This window comes from Drosophila teissieri, chromosome X (assembly GCF_016746235.2).
Source record: "Drosophila teissieri strain GT53w chromosome X, Prin_Dtei_1.1, whole genome shotgun sequence".
In the NCBI taxonomy this organism is placed as follows: domain Eukaryota; kingdom Metazoa; phylum Arthropoda; class Insecta; order Diptera; family Drosophilidae; genus Drosophila; species Drosophila teissieri.
This window is the reverse complement of record NC_053034.1, coordinates 21,499,388-21,519,297: the sequence shown is the minus strand read 5'-3', so window position 1 is coordinate 21,519,297 and position 19,910 is coordinate 21,499,388. Positions and strand designations below refer to the sequence as shown.

Genomic DNA, 19,910 nt, shown 5'->3' with positions numbered 1-19,910 from the left:
AACCTATCTACTAACCTCAAAGCATCCAAAATAAAGGCCAAAGCTCTAAACAAAAAGAAATACACTAACAACAGCGATAGCGAATCCATATAGAATCTTAAGCCCTACACAGAACTTAAACTAAACCGTCAACACCACCCTTAAACTAAGATATAAGCTTTTATCTCCTCCCAAATGTCCCTTACTGTAATCCAATGGAACTTAAAAGGATATGTAAACAACTACAGCCAACTCCTTATTCTCATTAAGAAATTTCCCTCCAAGAAACCCACATACAATACATTAATATCATTCCAACTCCAACTAAGCTATTAACCAATATAGCCACCAATAGATTTGGGGGCGTAGCACTACTAGTTCATAAGTCAATCCAATACACTACCCTCAATATCACAAGCGATCCAGAAGCAATAGCCATAAACATACAATCTAAAATAAAACTAAACATATTTTCCACATACATCTCCCCTACCAAAAACATTTCTGACCAGTCACTCCAAAACACATTTAACATTCAGCAAACACCATCTCTAATTACGGGAGATTTCAATGGATGGCATCCGTCTTGGGGCTCCCCAACAACAAATACACGAGGGAAAACAACTCAAAGATTCATCGACAATACACACCTTATTCTACTAAACGACAAATCTCCCACAAACTTTTCAACACACAATACTTACTCACATATCGACCTCACACTCTGCTCTCCAATCCTAGCCCCTCACGCAAACTGGAAAATTCTAAACGATCTTCATGGCAGCGACCATTTTCCTATCATCACGACCCTATTCCCAACGACTAATACACAAAAATTCAACAGACCCTTTTTTAAACTGAAAGAAGCCAACTGGGACCAGTACAGCGCACATACACAACAAATAAACGAGAAATACCCTACCTCCCAAAACGTAAACAAAGAAGCCGCCCAAATCAATATAATTATCTTATATAGCGCAAACCTCTTAATCCCACAAACCTCACCAAACGCACATCCCCATACAGGGTTCCATGTTGGAACAAGCACCTCGACCAACTACCACCTCAACCATCCATCCCACTACCCCCTCATCCAAAATATGGACCAATATAAGACGTTTCTGCGGACCTAACCCAATAAAACAAATTCATGCCATATCCAGCCCAGAAAACAACGAAACGACACTAGCTAGCAACGAAATTGCTAACATATTCGCACAACACTTTTCTGAACTCTCCGGCGACTGGAACTTTTCAGAGGAGTTCCGAAACAATAAATACAGAAACAACCTACAGAACTATACCCCCTCTCCAATAGCCCAAACCATTGAAAAAAACATAACATATCTCGAACTCATCTCAGCGCTACAAACATTAAAAGGATCAGCTCCAGGACTCAATAGAATTTCATATCAAATGATAAAAAATAGCTCCCCCACAACAAAACACAGAATAACAAAACTATTTAATGAAATATTTACTAGCCACATACCACAAGCCTACAAAACAAGCCTAATCATCCCAATCCTCAAGCCTAACACCGACAAAACTAAAACTACGTCTTACCGACCCATTTCTCTCAACTGTTGTATAGCAAAAACACTAGATAAAATTATAGCTAAAAGACTGGTGGTTGGTGACACATAGCAACCTACTTAACGAAAACCAATTTGGATTTAAAAAAGGCAAATCGACTTCGGACTGTCTACTCTATGTAGACTATCTCATAACGAAGTCAAAAATGCACTTCGATCGAGTAGGTGTGCACTCCATAATCCACCAGCTGCAGGAATGGAAAACAGGCCCAAAAATTATAAACTACATAAAAACTTTATGATTAACAGAAAAATAATTGTCCGTGTCGGTCCGCATACATCAAACCCACTACCCCTATCCAATGGAATCCCCCAAGGTTCACCCATATCCGTAATACTCTTTCTCATAGCTTTTAATAAATTATCTTATTTCATATCCCAACGAAATAAAATTTAACGCATACGCCGACGACTTCTTCCTTACAATAAATTTCAATAAAAACACAAACATCAGCCTAGGCAACCTATTAAATGATATAGGGAATTGGGGCTCCTACTCAGGGGCATCGCTATCCCTATCAAAATGCCAACACCTCCACATATGTAAAAAATATCACTGTACTTGCAAGATAAGCTGCAAAACATCCAAATTCCTACCGTTACTTCCCTAAAAATTCTACGTATAACCATAAACAACAAATATAAATGGAATACACACATATATTCACTCTTACCCAAACACTACAATAAGATAAATATAATAAAATGTCTATCCAGTCTCAAATTTAATTGTAACACGTATACACTACTTAATGTAGCAAAGGCAACGTTCATCGCCGAATTAGAATATGGCCTGTTTCTATACGGCCACGCTCCCAAAAGCATTCTAAACAAAATAAAAACACCATTCAACTCCGCAATCCGCCTAGCCCTCGGAGCCTATCGCTCTACCCCAATAAAAAATTTACTATTCGAATCAAATATTCCCTCTTTAGAAATGAAACGAGACCTTCAAATAGCCAAGCTATCCCAAAACCTAATCTTTTCGATAAACACGCCAATTCACACAAGAAAAATCCCCAGAATCATACAGAAAATTATTCGAACACACAAAAAATAAGCTAAAGCCACATGGTTTCATATTCACCGACGGTTCAAAAATTAACTGCATTATAACATTCACCATAACAACTGACACAAACATCTTGAAACAGGGCATACTGCCTCCATACTAATGCGACCTCACCTCCGAAACAATTGCCATACTAGAAGCAATAGAACTAATTAAAACCCGAAGAGGTAAATTTATTATCTGTTCCGACTCCTTATCAGCAATCAAAACCCGAACAACAACAGCTTTTACCCAAACCGAATCAGATCCCTATTAACACAACATGCCCCTAAAATTAAAATAATGTGGATTCCTTGGCCATTCAGGAATAAAAGGAAATTAACTTGCCGATCAAACTGCAAAATCCGCAAGCAATATGCCACTAATTGTCACCCCAAACATAAACAACACAGATATAAAAAGACATCTTAAAACTGAACTTGCGACAAAACAAAAAGAAAACATTATAAACTGCAATCAATGGTACCAATCACTTAACATAAGTAACACACACACCTGCGATTACCTTAAACAATCTCACCAAAACTGGACCAGACTCGACCAAATAAAAATAATACGACTTCGACTAGGACACACAAACATAACCCACCAACACTACCTAAATCCAAATGCAATAATAGTTTGCTCTTTTTGCCAAGATCTTTCAATAAGCCACATAATGAACTCATGTCCATCCCTTATACAAACCAAGCAAGCCATATTTAGCAACTCTAACCCCCTAGACCTTCTTAGCAAGCCCAACCCAGAAAACATACAAAAAATCATACGTTTCCTAAAAAAAACAGAATTATACCACCAGATTAAAACAAAAAAAAATCAAATGTACCACAACAAACACAGTAATCATTTAACCAACTAAAATTAAATAAAAATTGTAAACCAACATAGCCATTGGCCCTGCAGCCAGTGCTATATTACTTAAGTTAGTTTAGTTTTGTAAACTGCTCTATCTATTATAATAAATCAATAAATAAATAAATAAAAATTATATATATTTTTTTAATAATCACTGCAGTATAAAGTTTAATTGGCATATATCGGGGATACGAAACCATACATATATCGAAAGCCAGGACGCAATACAATACTAACCAACACTCAGTAGGCAACACTAAGCTTCATAACAAACGTACACTAATTCATTCACAACTTAACACTAACCAATGCACAACACACAGTATACAGTACACAACACTAAAACGCTGTACAACACTACACAACAATAATAATAACGACGCCGTTAAATTCTTTTACAGCGCGCAAGCAAAAAACAAAATGCAGAAGTTCCAAGAGAGTGTGAGAAAGTTTCGTGAGAAGCACCAGAAGATGGGGGCCGCTACTGGCAGAACCAAGCTGGTGGAGGCAGCGGAGATGCCAGGCGGAACTAGAAAGAGGACGGCACCGGCCAAAATGGGCCGTCCAAGACCCGGTGGGGACGCGCCGTTACCACCCGCCGAGACCACAACGGCAAGAACGGCCGGCGGGAAACAGAGGGTGACGAACACGCTACGGGCGAGTACGAGGTTTAGGATGCGGCAGCCGAACAACCGGGTGGCGACCATACCCCAACCACAGCCGCAACCGCAACTGCAACCAAAACCGCAACCAAGACCGCAGAAACCGGAGACGCCACCGAAGCCGGCTCCGATCACACCAACGTGGTACGGCGTCGCCAGACCGCGATGTTCTGGACATAAACACGAAGGAGCAGAACTGGTACTGGCACGTACAACCGGGGGCGCATTTATCGACGGGGGCCATCAAAGGGATCAGTCGAAGAGTGGAGAACAAAAGATACGGGAAGCAGATGTCGTGCCTATATAAATAACGAAAATGAAGTAAATTAAATAGATTGAAGTAAAGAAGAAACACACACACAACCCGCATTGAAATTCAAACACATTTGAATGTAGGTGTGGCTTGACATATGTAGCACTTCGAAGATGATGTCTCACTTAAGGCATTGCACACTTTGCCATCCACCATAGTGAGTTGGAGTACATGTTCGATGTAGATTTTCCGGTTGGTAGCAGTGTTAAATTCAGTGGGAGTCAATTGTTGAATTTTGTTATTAAAATATAGTTCTTCGTTTTTAATTAAATTCCTTTTTAAATTGAATTCGAATTTGGCGGCAATAACGGGTAGACGATGACCGTTGGTTTCTCCAAATAATTTTCGGTTCGTTATCAGAATCAGATTTTACGATAAGTGTACATACTCTTTTATAGCAGCCCCAATCAACCCTGTGATATACATATGTATATGTGTGTAAAACGATCGATCGAACGAAAGGAAAGAAAGGACAAAATAAAAGGATTCAGTCTTGCGAGTGATTTAGAAATGAACGGACGTGTTTCACTCTGCTACAATATCAGAAGTGGGCGCGAGACTTCGTGCCAAAAGCCAGTCCTGCAGACTTTTAATTGTGAAAAAAACAAAACATTTATAATGGAACCAATAAGCGCAAATGATTTTACGGGCAATCAATTACGCAATTGGTGTTCGGTCTTGAACTTAGCCACTCATGGAAGTAAAAGTACATTGGCAGCACGATTGAGTGAAGTGCATTTTCGCAGAAAAAGTGTCCAAGTTTACCAAAAGATACGATACTTTTCAATAAAAGGCGACATCGAATGAAACGAAGATTGCACATAATGTTCCAGTTCACGATGCGTCCTCTTTGTGCCTGTCCAAAGTCCGCACCGTTACCGTATGACCTCTACGCCCTTGGCGGGTTTGAGTCCAAGGTCCAGCGCGGTACCGTTATTTCACGGTCTCTCCGCTTTGCCGGGGTCCAAGGTCCATTATTTCCCGTTTGACCTGACCGCCCTTGACTCCTCTCGCATTCCAGCCGTCTTCGCTGTTGCTACGCCGATCTCCTGCACCCGGATTTGTGGGGAGTTTTAAGACTCCTCACATCTCCCCCTTTCTTCGGAAGCTTTTGAAAAGGATGTTGCTTCCGGCGGTCCTCTGCTTTGGTTCCTCCTTGCATAGGCAACTTCCTCGATCTCCTCTCGTCGACCCTGCGCCCTTCGTTCTCAGCCTGGCAGTCGCAGCTTATTAGACCCCGTCGTTCAGCGTCTTGACTTGGCATCTTGAACATCCTTGCGCCTTCCTGATCGCAGCCTTTACGTCTCAGCCTGTTCGAGCATCTCGACGTGCCATCTTGATCCTCATCGTTTCTTACTCCTCACGTCGACCGGCGCCTCCTTGATCTCAGCCCGGCAGCCTCAGCCTAGTAGACCCTGTCGTTCGACGTCTTGACTCGGCATCTTGATCCTCGCGGCCCTCTCCAGCTTCCTGTATTTGTTGCCGTCTGCCTCTGGTCACCAGCTCCGCATTTAAATTTCCCGCCGATGAGCGCTTTCCATCTCTGGCAACTCCACCGATACTCACCATGATCGAGTTATCGATGTTGGCGACCGGCGTTGCCACTTCCGATTCCTACCGATGTTGTCCCATCGCTGATTGCGCGATCGAGCTATCGATATTGGCGACCGACGTTGCCACTTCCTGTTCCGATATTCCGATGTCGTGCCGATTGCTGCCAATAGTGTGACAGCGTGTTGAAAATCAATATCGAATCTAGTATTTTTTGTTCCCTATCGATCTCACTATCGATCGACCGCTATTATCGTAGCGCCCCCATCCCGATTTTCACTAAGCACGTGGATTTCGGAGTTGCAGCTCAATGGAGGTAAGTTACGGAATTTCGCGTAAAAACCCGCCATCTTTACTCATCCTCTCTTCGTTTCAGCTCCTCGAATATGACATGATGCCCCTTGATGCTCCAGGGTTGCCGGCCCTGGACACGGGCACCCTGGAGGCCCTTCTGCAGGGATCCCTGATGAACGCCCCTACATGCTCCGGGCGGCTGCCCCTGGCCCTCAAGCGCCCTGGAGGCCTCCTTCTTCGTATCCGCGCCTGCGGCAGCCTCGCGTCGACTTGCTGGCCCGCGTGCATGTTGGCTGCTGCGGATGACTCCTTTTTTTTTAATGTGAGCACTGTGTGCCCTTGCCCTCCCCTGTCCCAACAACTCTGTTTTCGCTTTCGTTTTTGTCTTTGTTTATTGTGGCACGTAGACTCGTATATCCCCGCCGCGACGCACCTTCAACCGGAACCGTTGGCCGCCCAGTACGAAGAGCTTGGTCCGGCGGTCCTTGTGTCGTCTGCCCGCCTGGGCCTCGGCCTCCTCGACCACTTTGGGTGGCCACTCCGCGCGCTTGACTTCCCGCCACGGCTTCTCACACAGCGACTACTGCCTGCGGAGGCAGGGTCGCTGCGGTGGCTGTCTCGCCTGGGGGCTTCTGCCGCGCGAGATTCGGTGGTGGTGGTGCGGGCCACACCCACGGACCCTTCTCCGGGTTCTCCTCCGGGCCCTCGTCCTCCATCTGTACGCGAACTCGCGTGTCGCGCGCCCGCTTCTCAACCGGCCTACACCCGACCGCGCCCACCTCCTCCCATACGCGTGCCTCCGGCGTGTCTTCCGCTGGTGCGGGCCATGTCAACGTCACCGTCTGCTGGTGCCACCGGCGGCCGCCCATGCCGATTGTGCGCAGCGTCTGCGCGACGTGCGCCTGGTCCACTTCCCAGGACTGCTGCCGCTCGCACCGGGGCCCCTCCTCATCCTGGGGTGGCGGTGTCGGTGTGCGCGGTGGCGGCGGCGTCGGTGGTTCTGGCGGCGGTGTCGGCGTGCGTGGCGGTGGTGGGGGCTGCGGCTGCGCGGGGGCGACTGTGGCAACGACGACGGTGAGTGTGGGACCCACAGCGCCTCCTCCTCCTCCCGCCCCTCCGACAGGCGTTTCTGCCACACGGTCTTGGCAGCGGCTGCCTTCCGCTCCACCATCATCCGCTCAAACCGCCGCAGCGTGGCGTTCCGCGCGTCCGCGAACTCGCGCAACTCCCGCAGGTCCTCCGACGGCATCGCGTCTCCTAGCCGGATCCGCCCGTGGCCCTGCGTCGCCCGCCGCACGCTGCGGTAGGCCATCCTTGCCCTCGCGCTCCGGCCTTCTTCGTCCTCTTCCGAGGACACCACCGGGGTGACGGTCTCACCCCCGTCGTCCTCCTCGCTCTCCGAAGAGAGGGACACATAGTCCACGGGTCCTTCGGCCATCGCCTCGTCCTCCGACAGCTCCGTGTCGGGCACCTCCTCCGTGTCCTCCTGGACCGGGGAGGGGAATGGGGCCCCCAAGGATGACGCCAGAAGCTGGAGGTAAGACTCGTCGTCCGCCCTCCATATCGCTCCGGGCTGTTCCCCAGTGCCGGTCACCCTCACCTCCCGGTTGTTCTGCGCGTTGCTCCTCATCTTGTGCCGACTTGATCTTAAAAGAAAGCCTCTAGCTTTTTCCGCCGCGACGAAACCTCGGTTTTCGATCTACTCCTTTCCGCCGTTATTCCCCGGGGCCTGTACCGGTAACGGGATTCTCCTCCGTGCACCTGCCTCCCACGGAGTTCGCAACTGTGTGCGTTAGCCGTTAACGGTTTTCCGGCTGTGTACCCTCCCTGTCCCGCTCTCGCGCTCCAACGGGCCTTTTGTGTGTGTGTGTGTGAGTGTTTATCTGCGACTTTCGACTTTTCGATACCCTGTATCGTCTTCCCCCCTTCTTCGCGAAAGGGTTTTATTGTTGTGTGTCGCTCTCGTTGTCCTCTGGCCCGCCGGCGCCCGCGCTTCCCGGTTTCAAGTCGCTTATATGAGCCGTTTTTGTTTTCCTTGTTGTTGCGTTTTCCAAAATACAAATTACAGGCGACGTGAATTTTTTTATTTTGAAAGGTCCGTCGAACCTTGGTGCCAGCTTTGCCGCGAAGCCCTCAGCTGCTTTTGACAGGTGGTGCTCTTTGGCCCATACAGTTTCTCCCACGCCGGTGACTTTGATTTCCGGGGCCGGTCTCCTTGCGTACTCCCTTTCCAACGCCTCCAGTATGGCGACCGTTTCGGGCTCGTCTGTGGTCTGCTGGATAAATTCGGACAGCGTCTTCCGCATATCCTCGACCAACCCTTCGAGCTTAATTCCTAGGGCGCTCGCTATTGCGGGAAAGTCATCCCTCTTCAGGCTGTATAGCCACGATTTCCCCATCTTCTCCTCTGTTCTTTTGGTCAGGACAATCACGGTTGGGCGCCAGATGTATCGAACTGATTTTCTTATTTCTGCTCGCTACGAAATGCAACGGCTAGCTCAGAGAGTTTGTTTGTTCGTCCCACCAACCTGCGGGCTCGACCGGGGCTTAGGATGTTATGGGGCAGGGTGTATCGTCCGCGAGATAAGCTAGCGCTCCTCTCCGAACCACCGTTGCGACCACTGACTCCACCGTCCCTTTCTGACCGCGCTAGGTCCTGGTGTTTGCTCGTCCCTCGCTGATCTTCACGTGCGGCGATCCACTCTGGATGCCCGCTTGACGCACTTGTGTTCCCGTTGTTTCACTGTCACTCGGTATGGCCCTTCGCGTACTTCTAAACTGTCCGTATGTCTGTATGGCCCTTAAAGTCCGCACCGTTACCATATGACCCCTACGCCCTTGGCGGGTTTGAGTCCAAGGTCCAGCGCGGTACCGTTAATTCGCTAAAGCGAATTTCACTTTAGAAAAACTAACTCACCGATTTAGTGTAGAATATCAAAACAAAAAAAAATTAGCAAGAAAACGTGGGTGTGGTTTGGGTGGTCGCACTTGTACGTCTGATCAACTTGATCAACAATGGCGTTCACTAGTAAGATCAGGCTGCGTTTTTTGTTTATTCCAGTGTAGGCTGGCAATTTCGATATAACCAAGACTGCATTGGTAGATATAGGTTAATGGGTAGGTGGCCCTACTTAAAGCAAGTTCTTAACCCCGATAATTCTACTTTCGAACTATCCCAAAACCGTGACAAGCGCCACTTCATTGTGCAACGTATACTGTGATGTACATTGGTTAGTGTGAAGGTGTGAATGAATTAGTGTTGGTTTGTAATGAAGCTTAGTGTTGTCTACTGCGTGTTGGTTAGTGTTGTAATGCGTCCTGGCTTTTGATATATGGCTTCGTATCCCCGATATATGCTCGTTTGGTTTTCCGTGTTTTCGGATCCTTTGCCTGGATGATCACTGGTGACACAAATTTATCCATCTTCCATGGTCCATCGTATTTCGGTGCCAATTTCGCGATGAATTTGTCCGCGGCCTTTGACAAGAGTCTTGCCAAATAAAATCTCCCACGGCCGGTTTCCACTCTCTTATAGTGGTGTTTTTGTTGTTCTGCGGCGTCCTTCATGTGTATCGTTGCTTGTCTTCGTACATCCTTTAACCCCCTCCACCTCGCCTCCACGTTTTCTGCCACGTTTCCCGAGGAAATCCAGCGCCTGGCAGGCGAATTCTTGAAGAGTGATGTCTTTATTACTATTGGCGTAGTGGGAGGAGCTTGCTCAGATGTACAGCAGACCATTTACGAAGTTAATAAATTCGCCAAGCGATCCAAGCTAATGGAAATCCTTCGCGAGCAAGCGGATGGCACCATTGTGTTCGTAGAGACAAAGCGTGGCGCAGACTTTTTAGCTTTAGCTGGAAATGCACGTTCCTGTGGAAGATACTCCACTTATTTCTGTCTGTGAACGAAATTGTTTCAATTTTAGAATCTGTGCAGATTCTTCTGAAATGATTGTGCTTTGAGAACCACTATCAATTAAAGCTCTTAGTTTTTCAAAACCTCCATTCCTCGACTTCACTTGAACCAAAGCCGTGGCTTACAAGGCTTGACCTGCTGTTCTACACGTATTCACTTTTTCTGGATTATGACCTGTAAAGTGAAGCAACGTGTGGTGAGGTATTTGACAAGTCGAACAAAGCAGACATTTTTTATTAAGAGGATGCCTTAGACATCTTAGGCAAAACCGATTTTTTCTTACCCAGTCAGACCGTTCTGCTGGATTCATTATTTTAAATGTATGGCATTGAATTAAATAATGCCCTGGTAGTCTGCAATATGCACAATTATCATTTTTATTCATGCTAGTATTACTAATTTTCTTTACAGGTTTAACTTCCTGTGAAAATGACGAAATAGAATTGAGCCTTTGCTCTTTAAAGTCAATGACATCAGAAAGTGCCTGGATTTCTTTAGTTTTTTTGACATGGCTTTTAAAAAAAGAAAGCGACTCTTTGTTAAATTTTTAAATTTTAAATTTTTCTGCTGGGGGTTGTTGCGGCTGAGAACTGGATTGTTCTGACTTGAATTGAAAACGCAGAGGCGAGGGTTGTGGTTTCTCCAAAAGATAGTCTTTATTCAGTGGTTATATATGTGTATAAAAAAGGTTGCTCCAAAATCGTGTCTTCGTGTTCTTGTAGAAAAAAAGTAAGCAAAAAAAAAGAAAAGGTGTGGCCAGCGGTCCCTAATGGAAGAATACTCCCTTTTTCAAAAGAGAGTGGGTGGATTCCCTTCTCCATTTAGGGAGGCGTGGAACTGGCACACGGGATCTGGAGTAAACATCCCGCCCGCCTTGCAATGCCACAGATTGCAAAAGAATCCGCGATGCATCAGTGGGTGTATGTTCCGGAGAGCATCCATCCTAGAACCGTGCTCTGTGCTATGATGCGCCCGTTCTGGCTGTGCATGACACCAGGTTGGATGAGCGTGGGATACACATCCGCACCTAGCACGACGGAGGTACCAGCCGGCCTGTGGAAACTGGGGTCCGACAGGATGAGGTTGGTGAACACTGTTTTGGCGGCGTCAGGCAGCTCTCGGGCAGGAGTCCGCATTCGCAGCTGCTCCTCGACGTGGAACACCACCTCAATCCGTGGCGTCTCTGTATGAATCGGGATGAGAGTGGCTCTGCACACCCTCTCATCACCGACTCCCAGGATAGGGAGGGCCATGGCCTCGGCCAGTGATCCGTCAATGCGGCTCGAAGTAGAGCACGCATCTACCATGGCCCGCACATCGAAGCGCTTGTCCCCGATGTCGAACCGCAGATTGACGGTGGGCAGGATAGCCGTTGCAGTGTCCGAGAGCACTGCCGAGAGGCGGGGGTGCTCGGTGTTGGCCATCGGCGTCTCGATGGGCCTGTCCGCGCTAGCAGACCGCTCTCGCTTTTCCCGCCGATGGAGATGTAGCAAGGTGTGATGAGCGTCCCCACATACTCGGCAGCGACACTCACTCCGGCACGAGCCTCTGGAATGCTGGTGCGCCAAGCAGTTCGGGCAATATTTATTGATGAGGACCGCACGGAGCCGCCGCTCTGCATCTAGCCGGAGAAACCGCGAACACGTCCGAAGCGGATGAATCCCCTGACAGACTCGGCATCGGAACGAAGGTTAGCTCCAGAAGGTTAGTAGTTGTTGATCTGCGTTTCATGAACCCATGCTGACATGGTGAAATAATTGACCTACAAAGGTGCTGCAAATGAGGAGTGATAACGTTTTCAAAAAGCTTAGGGATAGCAGACAATTTGGAGATTCTTCTGTAATTGCTTGCATCCGATTTGCTACCTTTTTTATGGAGAGGGATCCCAAAGGACTCCTTCCATATATGGGGGAACTGTGTAGATTCCAGAGCCAAGTTAAACGGTTTTAGTAGAGGTTTGAATCTAAGCACACAGCCAGGAATTCCGTCGGGACCTGGCGAATAGGCAGGCTTAACTCGCTGAAGATCATAAAGCAGTGAGCTTCCGTTTAAATTGGGACAGAATATTAAATTCGACTTTGATACCGCGTAAGAGTAAGGCCGTTCGGAATGAGATAACGTAGAATATGTGGTTTGAAAAAACTTGCCAAATAGATCGGCTATTGCCTGATCCGATGTTACCGTAGTATTTTCAAAAATAGCGAGGAAGGGTAACTGGTTGTTTTGCGCTTAGTGTTAACGAAATTATAAAACTGATTGGGATCTGGACTTAACATTTTTTAGATGTGTCAACTCTTTATTAAACCAAGGAGGTTTGTTAGAGATAGACGGATAGTACATCGGAACACAAGAGTTGAAAAATGATTTAGTTGCAGTATAAAAAATATTTATGGCATCGGCCATTATGTTGCAAGATGTAGCGAACTACGAGTATAACTTCCCCGAGCAGATGGTAAATTGCAGTTGGGCGATCAAGCACGCGCTGGTTCCGGCTACCAATTCTCGGTAGAGTAGAGGGGTGGAATATTTGACATCGCGACTACTTGCTCGTCTCGTATCACACTCTTATTTATTTTGCGTGCTTTGGAATTGATCTCCACAAGAAACACTAAAGGACTATCGGACGACAGGACTGAGGACAAACAAGGACATAGCACTCTCGTACGACAGCAGCTGTTAAGCTGTCGACGCCCACCCTACTTTGACCACCACTAACCATTTGACATAACCGGTGATTCCTACAAGTATGCTACATTTTACACGACATACACCTTCCGACGCCGCATGGCACCCCTAGCGATATTTACTCGGATTTAAACATTATACAATTTAATTTTTAACATAGAATAAACTTAAAAACTGGCAATGCTTTAATTGGAACAGGTTTAGACAACATATCCTAAATGATTACCCTAACTTACAAATTTTAAACATCTAGATTTACATTTTTTAAAAGAATTTTTGGACTGTGGCGTTCATGTAGATATTATCGCAACAGAAATGTATGTAAAAATTTAAAGTTTTTTGTTTGCTTAAAAACAAGGAATAATTACGCTCGGCAGGGCATTTAGGATAGGGAAAGTAGAGTAGATAGGTTTGTGTATTTTAATTTTTAAATCTTTTTGTTTTCATTCTTTTAAGATTTTAGAAAAGCGAAGATTGGGGCAAGGGTAAATTTTAAACATGAGCAATTTTCATTTCAATTTTGAATTTCTTTTTTTTTAAATTTATTATTGATAAACGATGGACTTGGAAACAAGTAGCGCCGCAGTAGCTAATTATTTGATTTTCTTTTTCGGCAGCTGCTTTCTCATTTATGTAAAACAATTTAAATTACTCACTTTGGATTTCCCACGATGAAGCGCTTCAAGTGGTTGCCTGTGAAAGAGAAATCAGCTTACACCGCCTTTTAATCCTAAGAGAGCTATTTATTTTCGATCTGCTCTTTTGAGCTGCTCTCCTACTGCGGTACTCTCTCTCTTCTTTTACTTCATTCTTGTACTCACGCCAGTTTAGGCGGGCTCTTGCTTATGTGGTAAGAGGAAGGAAAATGGGATAAAGGGAGAAGGAAAGAAAAGAAAAGAAAAGAAAAGGAAAAGAAAGGAAAGAAAATAACTTAAATTAGTTTCCTAACATAAGGCGGAATTTATTTTTCCGATCGGAATAACTTTTGATGATCTGCTTGTCTGGTTGCCGATCTGCTTAACAAGCAGTGGGTCAAGTGTAAAGCGGTAAAGCGCTGTAAGGTAAAATATCTATAGATGTAGATAATGTAACGATGGTAAATTCAATTTAATAAGGTTTTTGCGCTTAACGGTGGCGCTGCTGACTGATGAAATCCAGAAATAGACCTCCTGGTCGGCAATTTATGCTTCCCTCACTGGCCTCAATGGTTATTTTTTGGAATATAATATTCTCCTAGGTGCCACCTGTAATTTTATGCCCTTAACAAAAAAATTCTAAACCACAACACACGCACAAAACTTACCCTCTAGGGGTTGGCACTAAAGTTAACGAAATATAAATTTTCCGATTCACTGGGTTTTCTTCTCGATCGAAATTTGTGAGTTTTGGTTGAATTGTCAATTTCTCTTTTTTTTTGTAATTTTTTGAGAGATCACTATATTTTATTTTTGGATAGCTCGGACGCACTTTCTTGCTCGCTGGTTTAAACTCAATTAATGCCCAGTGGCTACCGCTTCCGGTCTAATTAACATTTTTCCCGACCTTAAGAACGACCTAATTAAGTGCCTACTTTTAGGCCGAGATCAACAACAAGCTACCTTACAAACTATTCCAGCCAAGGAGAGTATCAACATTGTCAAAGCAATGAAGAACTTTATGGCCCTGTTCGGAATACCAAAAAAAGTAATTTGCGATCAGGGAGTTGAGTTCTCGTCGAACCTCTTTAAGGATTTTTGTAGGCAGTACGAACTCGAACTGCATACAACGTCCTTTCAACAGTCGTCGAGCAACTCCACAGTCGAAAGACTGCACTCCACTATTACACGAAGAGATATTGAGCGAAGCGTTTATAACTTACAATAACGCCATTCACTCAGCAACGAAGCTGACTCCTCAGGAATTATTTACAGGCAGAACAAACGAATTCCAGAATAACGTGTAATTCAATAATGAACACGATTATTTACAGAAAATCAATGCGTTCCAGGCCGAAGTATATTCCAAAATTAAGCAACGGGTACACGATCAGAAAATTAGGAGATTCGAGGCACCAAACACAGATAGGCAGGAACCGGATCCAATTCAAGTTGGAAATACCATATTTAGGAAGGAAAACAGGAGAGATAAACTCACTCCTAGGTTCTCTAAACACAAGGTGTTGGAGGACAACAACATAACACTAACAACAACCAAACCGCAGAAAATTCACAAGGAAAAGATCCGAAGAATTAATAAATCGAACGAATAACATTTTTTACAGGTGGTCCATTGCCGTTCGAAATAATACCCGTGGAGTGGAACGAACCGTTGGCTCAGTTAGAGTCGGGAACGGCAAGAGTGATACAGTCGTATCAAGCCTTTATCCACATTGTGAAGCTACAGGAATATAAGGAAATAATAGATGGGATGGAGAAAACGCTTGGGGAGATCTTAGAGGAGTCAGGAACAAGAGATATAGTCAAGTCACTGAAGATTAAGTTGCAGATGATGGAATATGGCCCAGACATAGAAGAACAAGAGGGTTGGTCAACGGATTGGGTTCGGTAGTGAAAGCAATAACAGGGAATTTAGATGCAGACGACGCCGAGAGGTTAGAGGAAGAAATAAGAAGGATGAGAGAGAAAGAGGAAAGGCTAACGGAAAGCATAAACGCACAAGAGAAAACAGGCAGTAAGGTCAACTTTATGTTTAAAAATTTGACTAGGTATATCAACGAAGAACAGAGTAGGGTAAATACATTTATTAATAATTACAACAATGGTATAAGTAAGTCACTTGTAGAAGAGGATAGGAGGATTTATAGGCTAGAATATATTGATAGAATCTCGCTTACGATAGACATGCTAGGATTGAACTTGAACGACGTTGCTGAGAGCCTGTTGTTGGCTAAGCTAGGAGCGATTTCCAGGTTCCTATTCGACAAGGAAAAAACAAACAAGTGTGTCCACGAATTAGAGAGTCAGGGGATACAACTCTTATCAGAAGAGCATATGTATGAATTTTTAGAGTTGAAAGCAATTATGAACAATACAGATATTTTATTTTTAATAAGGTTACCGTTATTTAAGAAAGTAATATTTTTATTCAGAAGATTAATACCACTTCCCATGAACAGCACAGAATTTGTGATAACTCCAAATTATGTGGCGATTCATGGGAATGAAATACATTATTATAAGGAAAAATGTCAGTTAATAAGGAACGTCTATATATGTAAAAATGATAGAAGTATAAGTCAAATTAATTTAAAATGTATTACAAGGCTGTTAAGTGGAAGAAAAGCAGAATGCGAGACGAAGGACGTCGGATTACTCGCAACAATCTTCGAACCAGAGGCCGGATACGTCGCAATCTTCAACGGAAGAAATGTCAAACTGCAGACGGATTGCGGAGGCGGCGAAACATTGAATGGATCAGTTCTGATTAAATTCGCCCATTGCAAGGTGATGGTGAACAACGTGCAGTACGAAGCGGTGGAGAGGCTTGGCACAGCAGAATTGAAGTTGGACATACCGCGGATAGAAACGATTAAGAGGAACAGGTCAACCCAGGAGCTGGGTATACACGAGCTGAGGATAGAGGATCTGGAAACAAAAATACAGATCAACAAGATACAGTGGGGAACCACTATCCATACAACAGTGACTTATACGATGCTTATTAATCGTATTATTAATAACAGTATTCGCCGTGGCCTGTTTCCCGAGGAGGACAACAATATTCACACCAGAGACTACACCGCATGTCACCTTCACTCCCACCATCGCTTCGCCTGCTACAGTAACAGCAACTATATCCCCTGAGAGGGGAGGAGTTACCGCCTCGTCATTTACCCTCGGCGGCACCCCGTCAAAACCCCCTCGACAACCAGAGGCTTAGTCGACACTTTTATATCGACCACCGAAACGCTGAGCTACACCAACAGAATCGCATCCGCTCCAATTTCCACTTAATGCCAAATCCACACGGGCACCCCACGGACCTACAATCATAACTCGCGCGAGTTACCACACCCCCTAAACCCCCACGCCTACACCAATGGGAACATCCACACCCATGGGCCCTCCGGTACATCGAACCGGGAAACAAATAAACAAGTGTGTCAACATTGTATTACATTGTATCGATCAGCATTGTACCAACATCCGGCCAAATGCTGACACCAACAGCAGCAAGACCAGACGACAAGTACGCTGACACAACATCTACCAGCGGCAGAACAATCTAGCATAACTCTTATACATAAGCCCCATGTACTTAGACTTTAGGTTTCATGAACAGAACGAAAGAAATATAAATTCACTCTTGATATTGAACTCAAAGCGTAAACTCGTCTTTATTAAAAAGGTCCAATTCTATACAAGTGCCAACAACTTACAAAAGTAATACACCAGCAAACATCCAACATCTTTACTCCTGCGGACTTAATCCTGTTAACTCACCTCCCATCATTCAGCCCGAATGATAACTCGCGCACACACGCAAGATAAATGCAGCGATTCCAAGAAAGCGTAATAAAGTTTCGAGAAACACACCGGAAAATTGAAGCCGCTACGGGCAAAATCCAGCTGGTGGAGACAACAATAATACCAGGCGGGGCCCGGAAGAAGACAGCGCCAGCCAAAATGGGTCACCCAAGAGCAAAGGGGGACACGCCGACACCACACGCTGAGACCACAACGGCGAAAACGGCCAGTGGAAGACAACGAGTGGCGCACACGCTGCGGACAACCACGAACCCCAAGATGGCCCAGCTAGGCAACCGGGTGGCTGTCACATCCCAACGGCAGTCGAGATCGCAGATCTCAACGAAGCCACCGCAGCCAGCTCCGATAGCACCGACCCCACGCCAACGTGTCACAGCGTCACCGGATCGCGACATCCTAGAGATAGGGACGGAGCATCAAAACTGGAACTGGCAAATTCAAACACAATGCGCGCGCGAGTTACCGCCTCAGAAGCTACCCTCGGCGGTCCCCCACCAAAGCCGCCTCGACAACCGGAGAGCGAGAGACCCGGAGAATAAGTTGGACGACCCACTTGGAATGCAGAGTCGTCGGATCGGATGACCCGGAGTGCTGAATCAACAAACACCAGACCAACAAACACCACACCAACAAAGTTGCCGGTCGCATCCGCTCCAATTCCACTTTGCAGCCAGTCAGCAGTTTAGGGCTAACACATTGCATTCTAAAGAACCAAATAAAGAAGCATAATTCATTCTGATTTTGAAAAGCAACCGAGACGGTCTATTAATTTTGGTGGGCAACCATTCCAATAAATTCAGCAACTCCCGTATTCCCCGCGGATACATCATACCTGGCGCAGTCGGTACACCTCAGGCCGAAGGACGAGTCATCGAGGGACTCGTGAGGACCGAGGAGAACTAAGGAATTATACAAACCAAGGATGTTAAAGATAGCATTAACCATACTATTGATGTAAGCAACAAAGTGAGTAGAGTGAAGTGAGTGGAATGGAGGTGCCGATAAGAAACGTCGCAAATAATTGTAAAACAATGGCATGAGAAAGAAAACCAAAGTGAAAATAGAAACTAGCGGTTAGCAAAGAAACGAAACGGACAAATAATTGTCAGAATTGGGTGCAGGTCGAAATGGATAATTTAAATAAAATAAAAAAAAAAGTGACAGTGGCAAAGAAAATAGTGAGCACAAAGAAGTTGGGTCGGCACGTCGAACGATCGGTCGTGGTTCGATGGCGGTTTCCCAACGAGACCGCGAACTCCAACTGCGACCGACCGTGTCGTTCGGCATGGCATCGGCTGACGTTCGTTCGCTCGACTTTCTTCGGCACATCGAACCGGCGACAACCACCGCCGTTTGCTGACGGTCGGTAGGTTGATCGAGCCGGGTGTGCCGCCATTAGGTTCGATCGGACGCGGTTCGATGGCAAGCCCCCAACGAGACTGCGAACTGCAACTGCGATCGTCCGTGTCGTTCGGCATGGCAGCGGCCGACGTTCGTTCGCTCGACCTCGTCGGCGCGTCGAACCGTCGACAACTATTGCCGTTGCCGTGGCATGAGGTTCGGTCGAACGTTCTCGCACAGAGTCACAACATCGAACCTTGCACACAAGTACAGGGACGGATTAAGAAAAACACCGAGGGCCCGGAAAATGAGAAAAATAAAATATTATAATTAACTAACGTCGTGGCCATCCACATGTATTAGACGGCGCACTGTAACGCAAAGGGCGGCCGCCTAGCGTAGGGATGGTTGGCGTAGATCGCACACAATATTACAAGTCAGAGGGGATACCGAACAATGACTGTCCGCATTTGGTTCCAAAGCTGTATCGCACAGCTAAGGGGCTAGCTTCAGCATGCGAGGTGTTGAGCGTAAAGAAGAAATAAAGAAAGGAAAACATAATAAGATGCATACAACGAAAGGCGACAAGTATTACGAAACCTCATTTTGCTAAGGAAAATTTTGAATGTCAAAGTTACTCATAATGATTAATTCCAGACTCCATTCCACACACGGAAACTCGAGGATTAACTCACACTCAACCACACTTAACGAGCTACACAGAGTACGGCATCTTAACACTGCTTACTAACTTATAAGATCGAATTAAGTACAACAACCTACCATTTAGAATTAAACACATCTCTCTAATAGTGATAAGAAACGACATTATTACACAGATATTATACGTGAGATAGGAATGTCAGTCCAAGAAACAGGTATGGCGACGACAAGCGTATTAGAAGCCATCAAGATAGTAGATCTGGTAGAGATCATTCCCAAGTATGACGGTGAAGGAGGGAAGCTAGATGGATTTATAGCAGCAGTTGAGCAAATACTGGGTCTAATTAAAGGAGAGGAGAGATCCAATATAGGAGTCATAGCACTCCGGGCAATTAGGAGTAAGATAGTAGAGTCTTAGATCTAGATGAGTCGGAACTGAATTGGGACCAAATTAAAAGGATTCTGAAAACCCATTTCAAGGACAAGAGATCAGAACAG

General features: G+C 45.5%; 1 protein-coding gene and 1 long non-coding RNA gene across 2 annotated transcripts; one reads left to right on the top strand and one right to left on the bottom strand.

Annotated features, from left to right (window-relative positions):
• Positions 1-6,273: 6,273 nt before the first annotated feature.
• LOC122624970 lies at positions 6,274-7,399 on the top strand. The gene is made up of 2 exons (XM_043804779.1): positions 6,274-6,343; positions 6,404-7,399. Exons 1-2 carry the CDS (start codon positions 6,338-6,340, stop codon positions 7,397-7,399), a joined length of 1,002 nt encoding a protein of 333 aa, XP_043660714.1. The 5' UTR covers positions 6,274-6,337.
• Positions 7,400-13,857: 6,458 nt separating this feature from the next.
• Positions 13,858-14,783, bottom strand: LOC122624528. The gene is made up of 2 exons (XR_006326482.1): positions 14,225-14,783; positions 13,858-14,165 (listed from the first exon to the last, which is right to left on the bottom strand). It is a non-coding gene; the product is annotated as an uncharacterized LOC122624528 (long non-coding RNA).
• Positions 14,784-19,910: the final 5,127 nt, after the last annotated feature.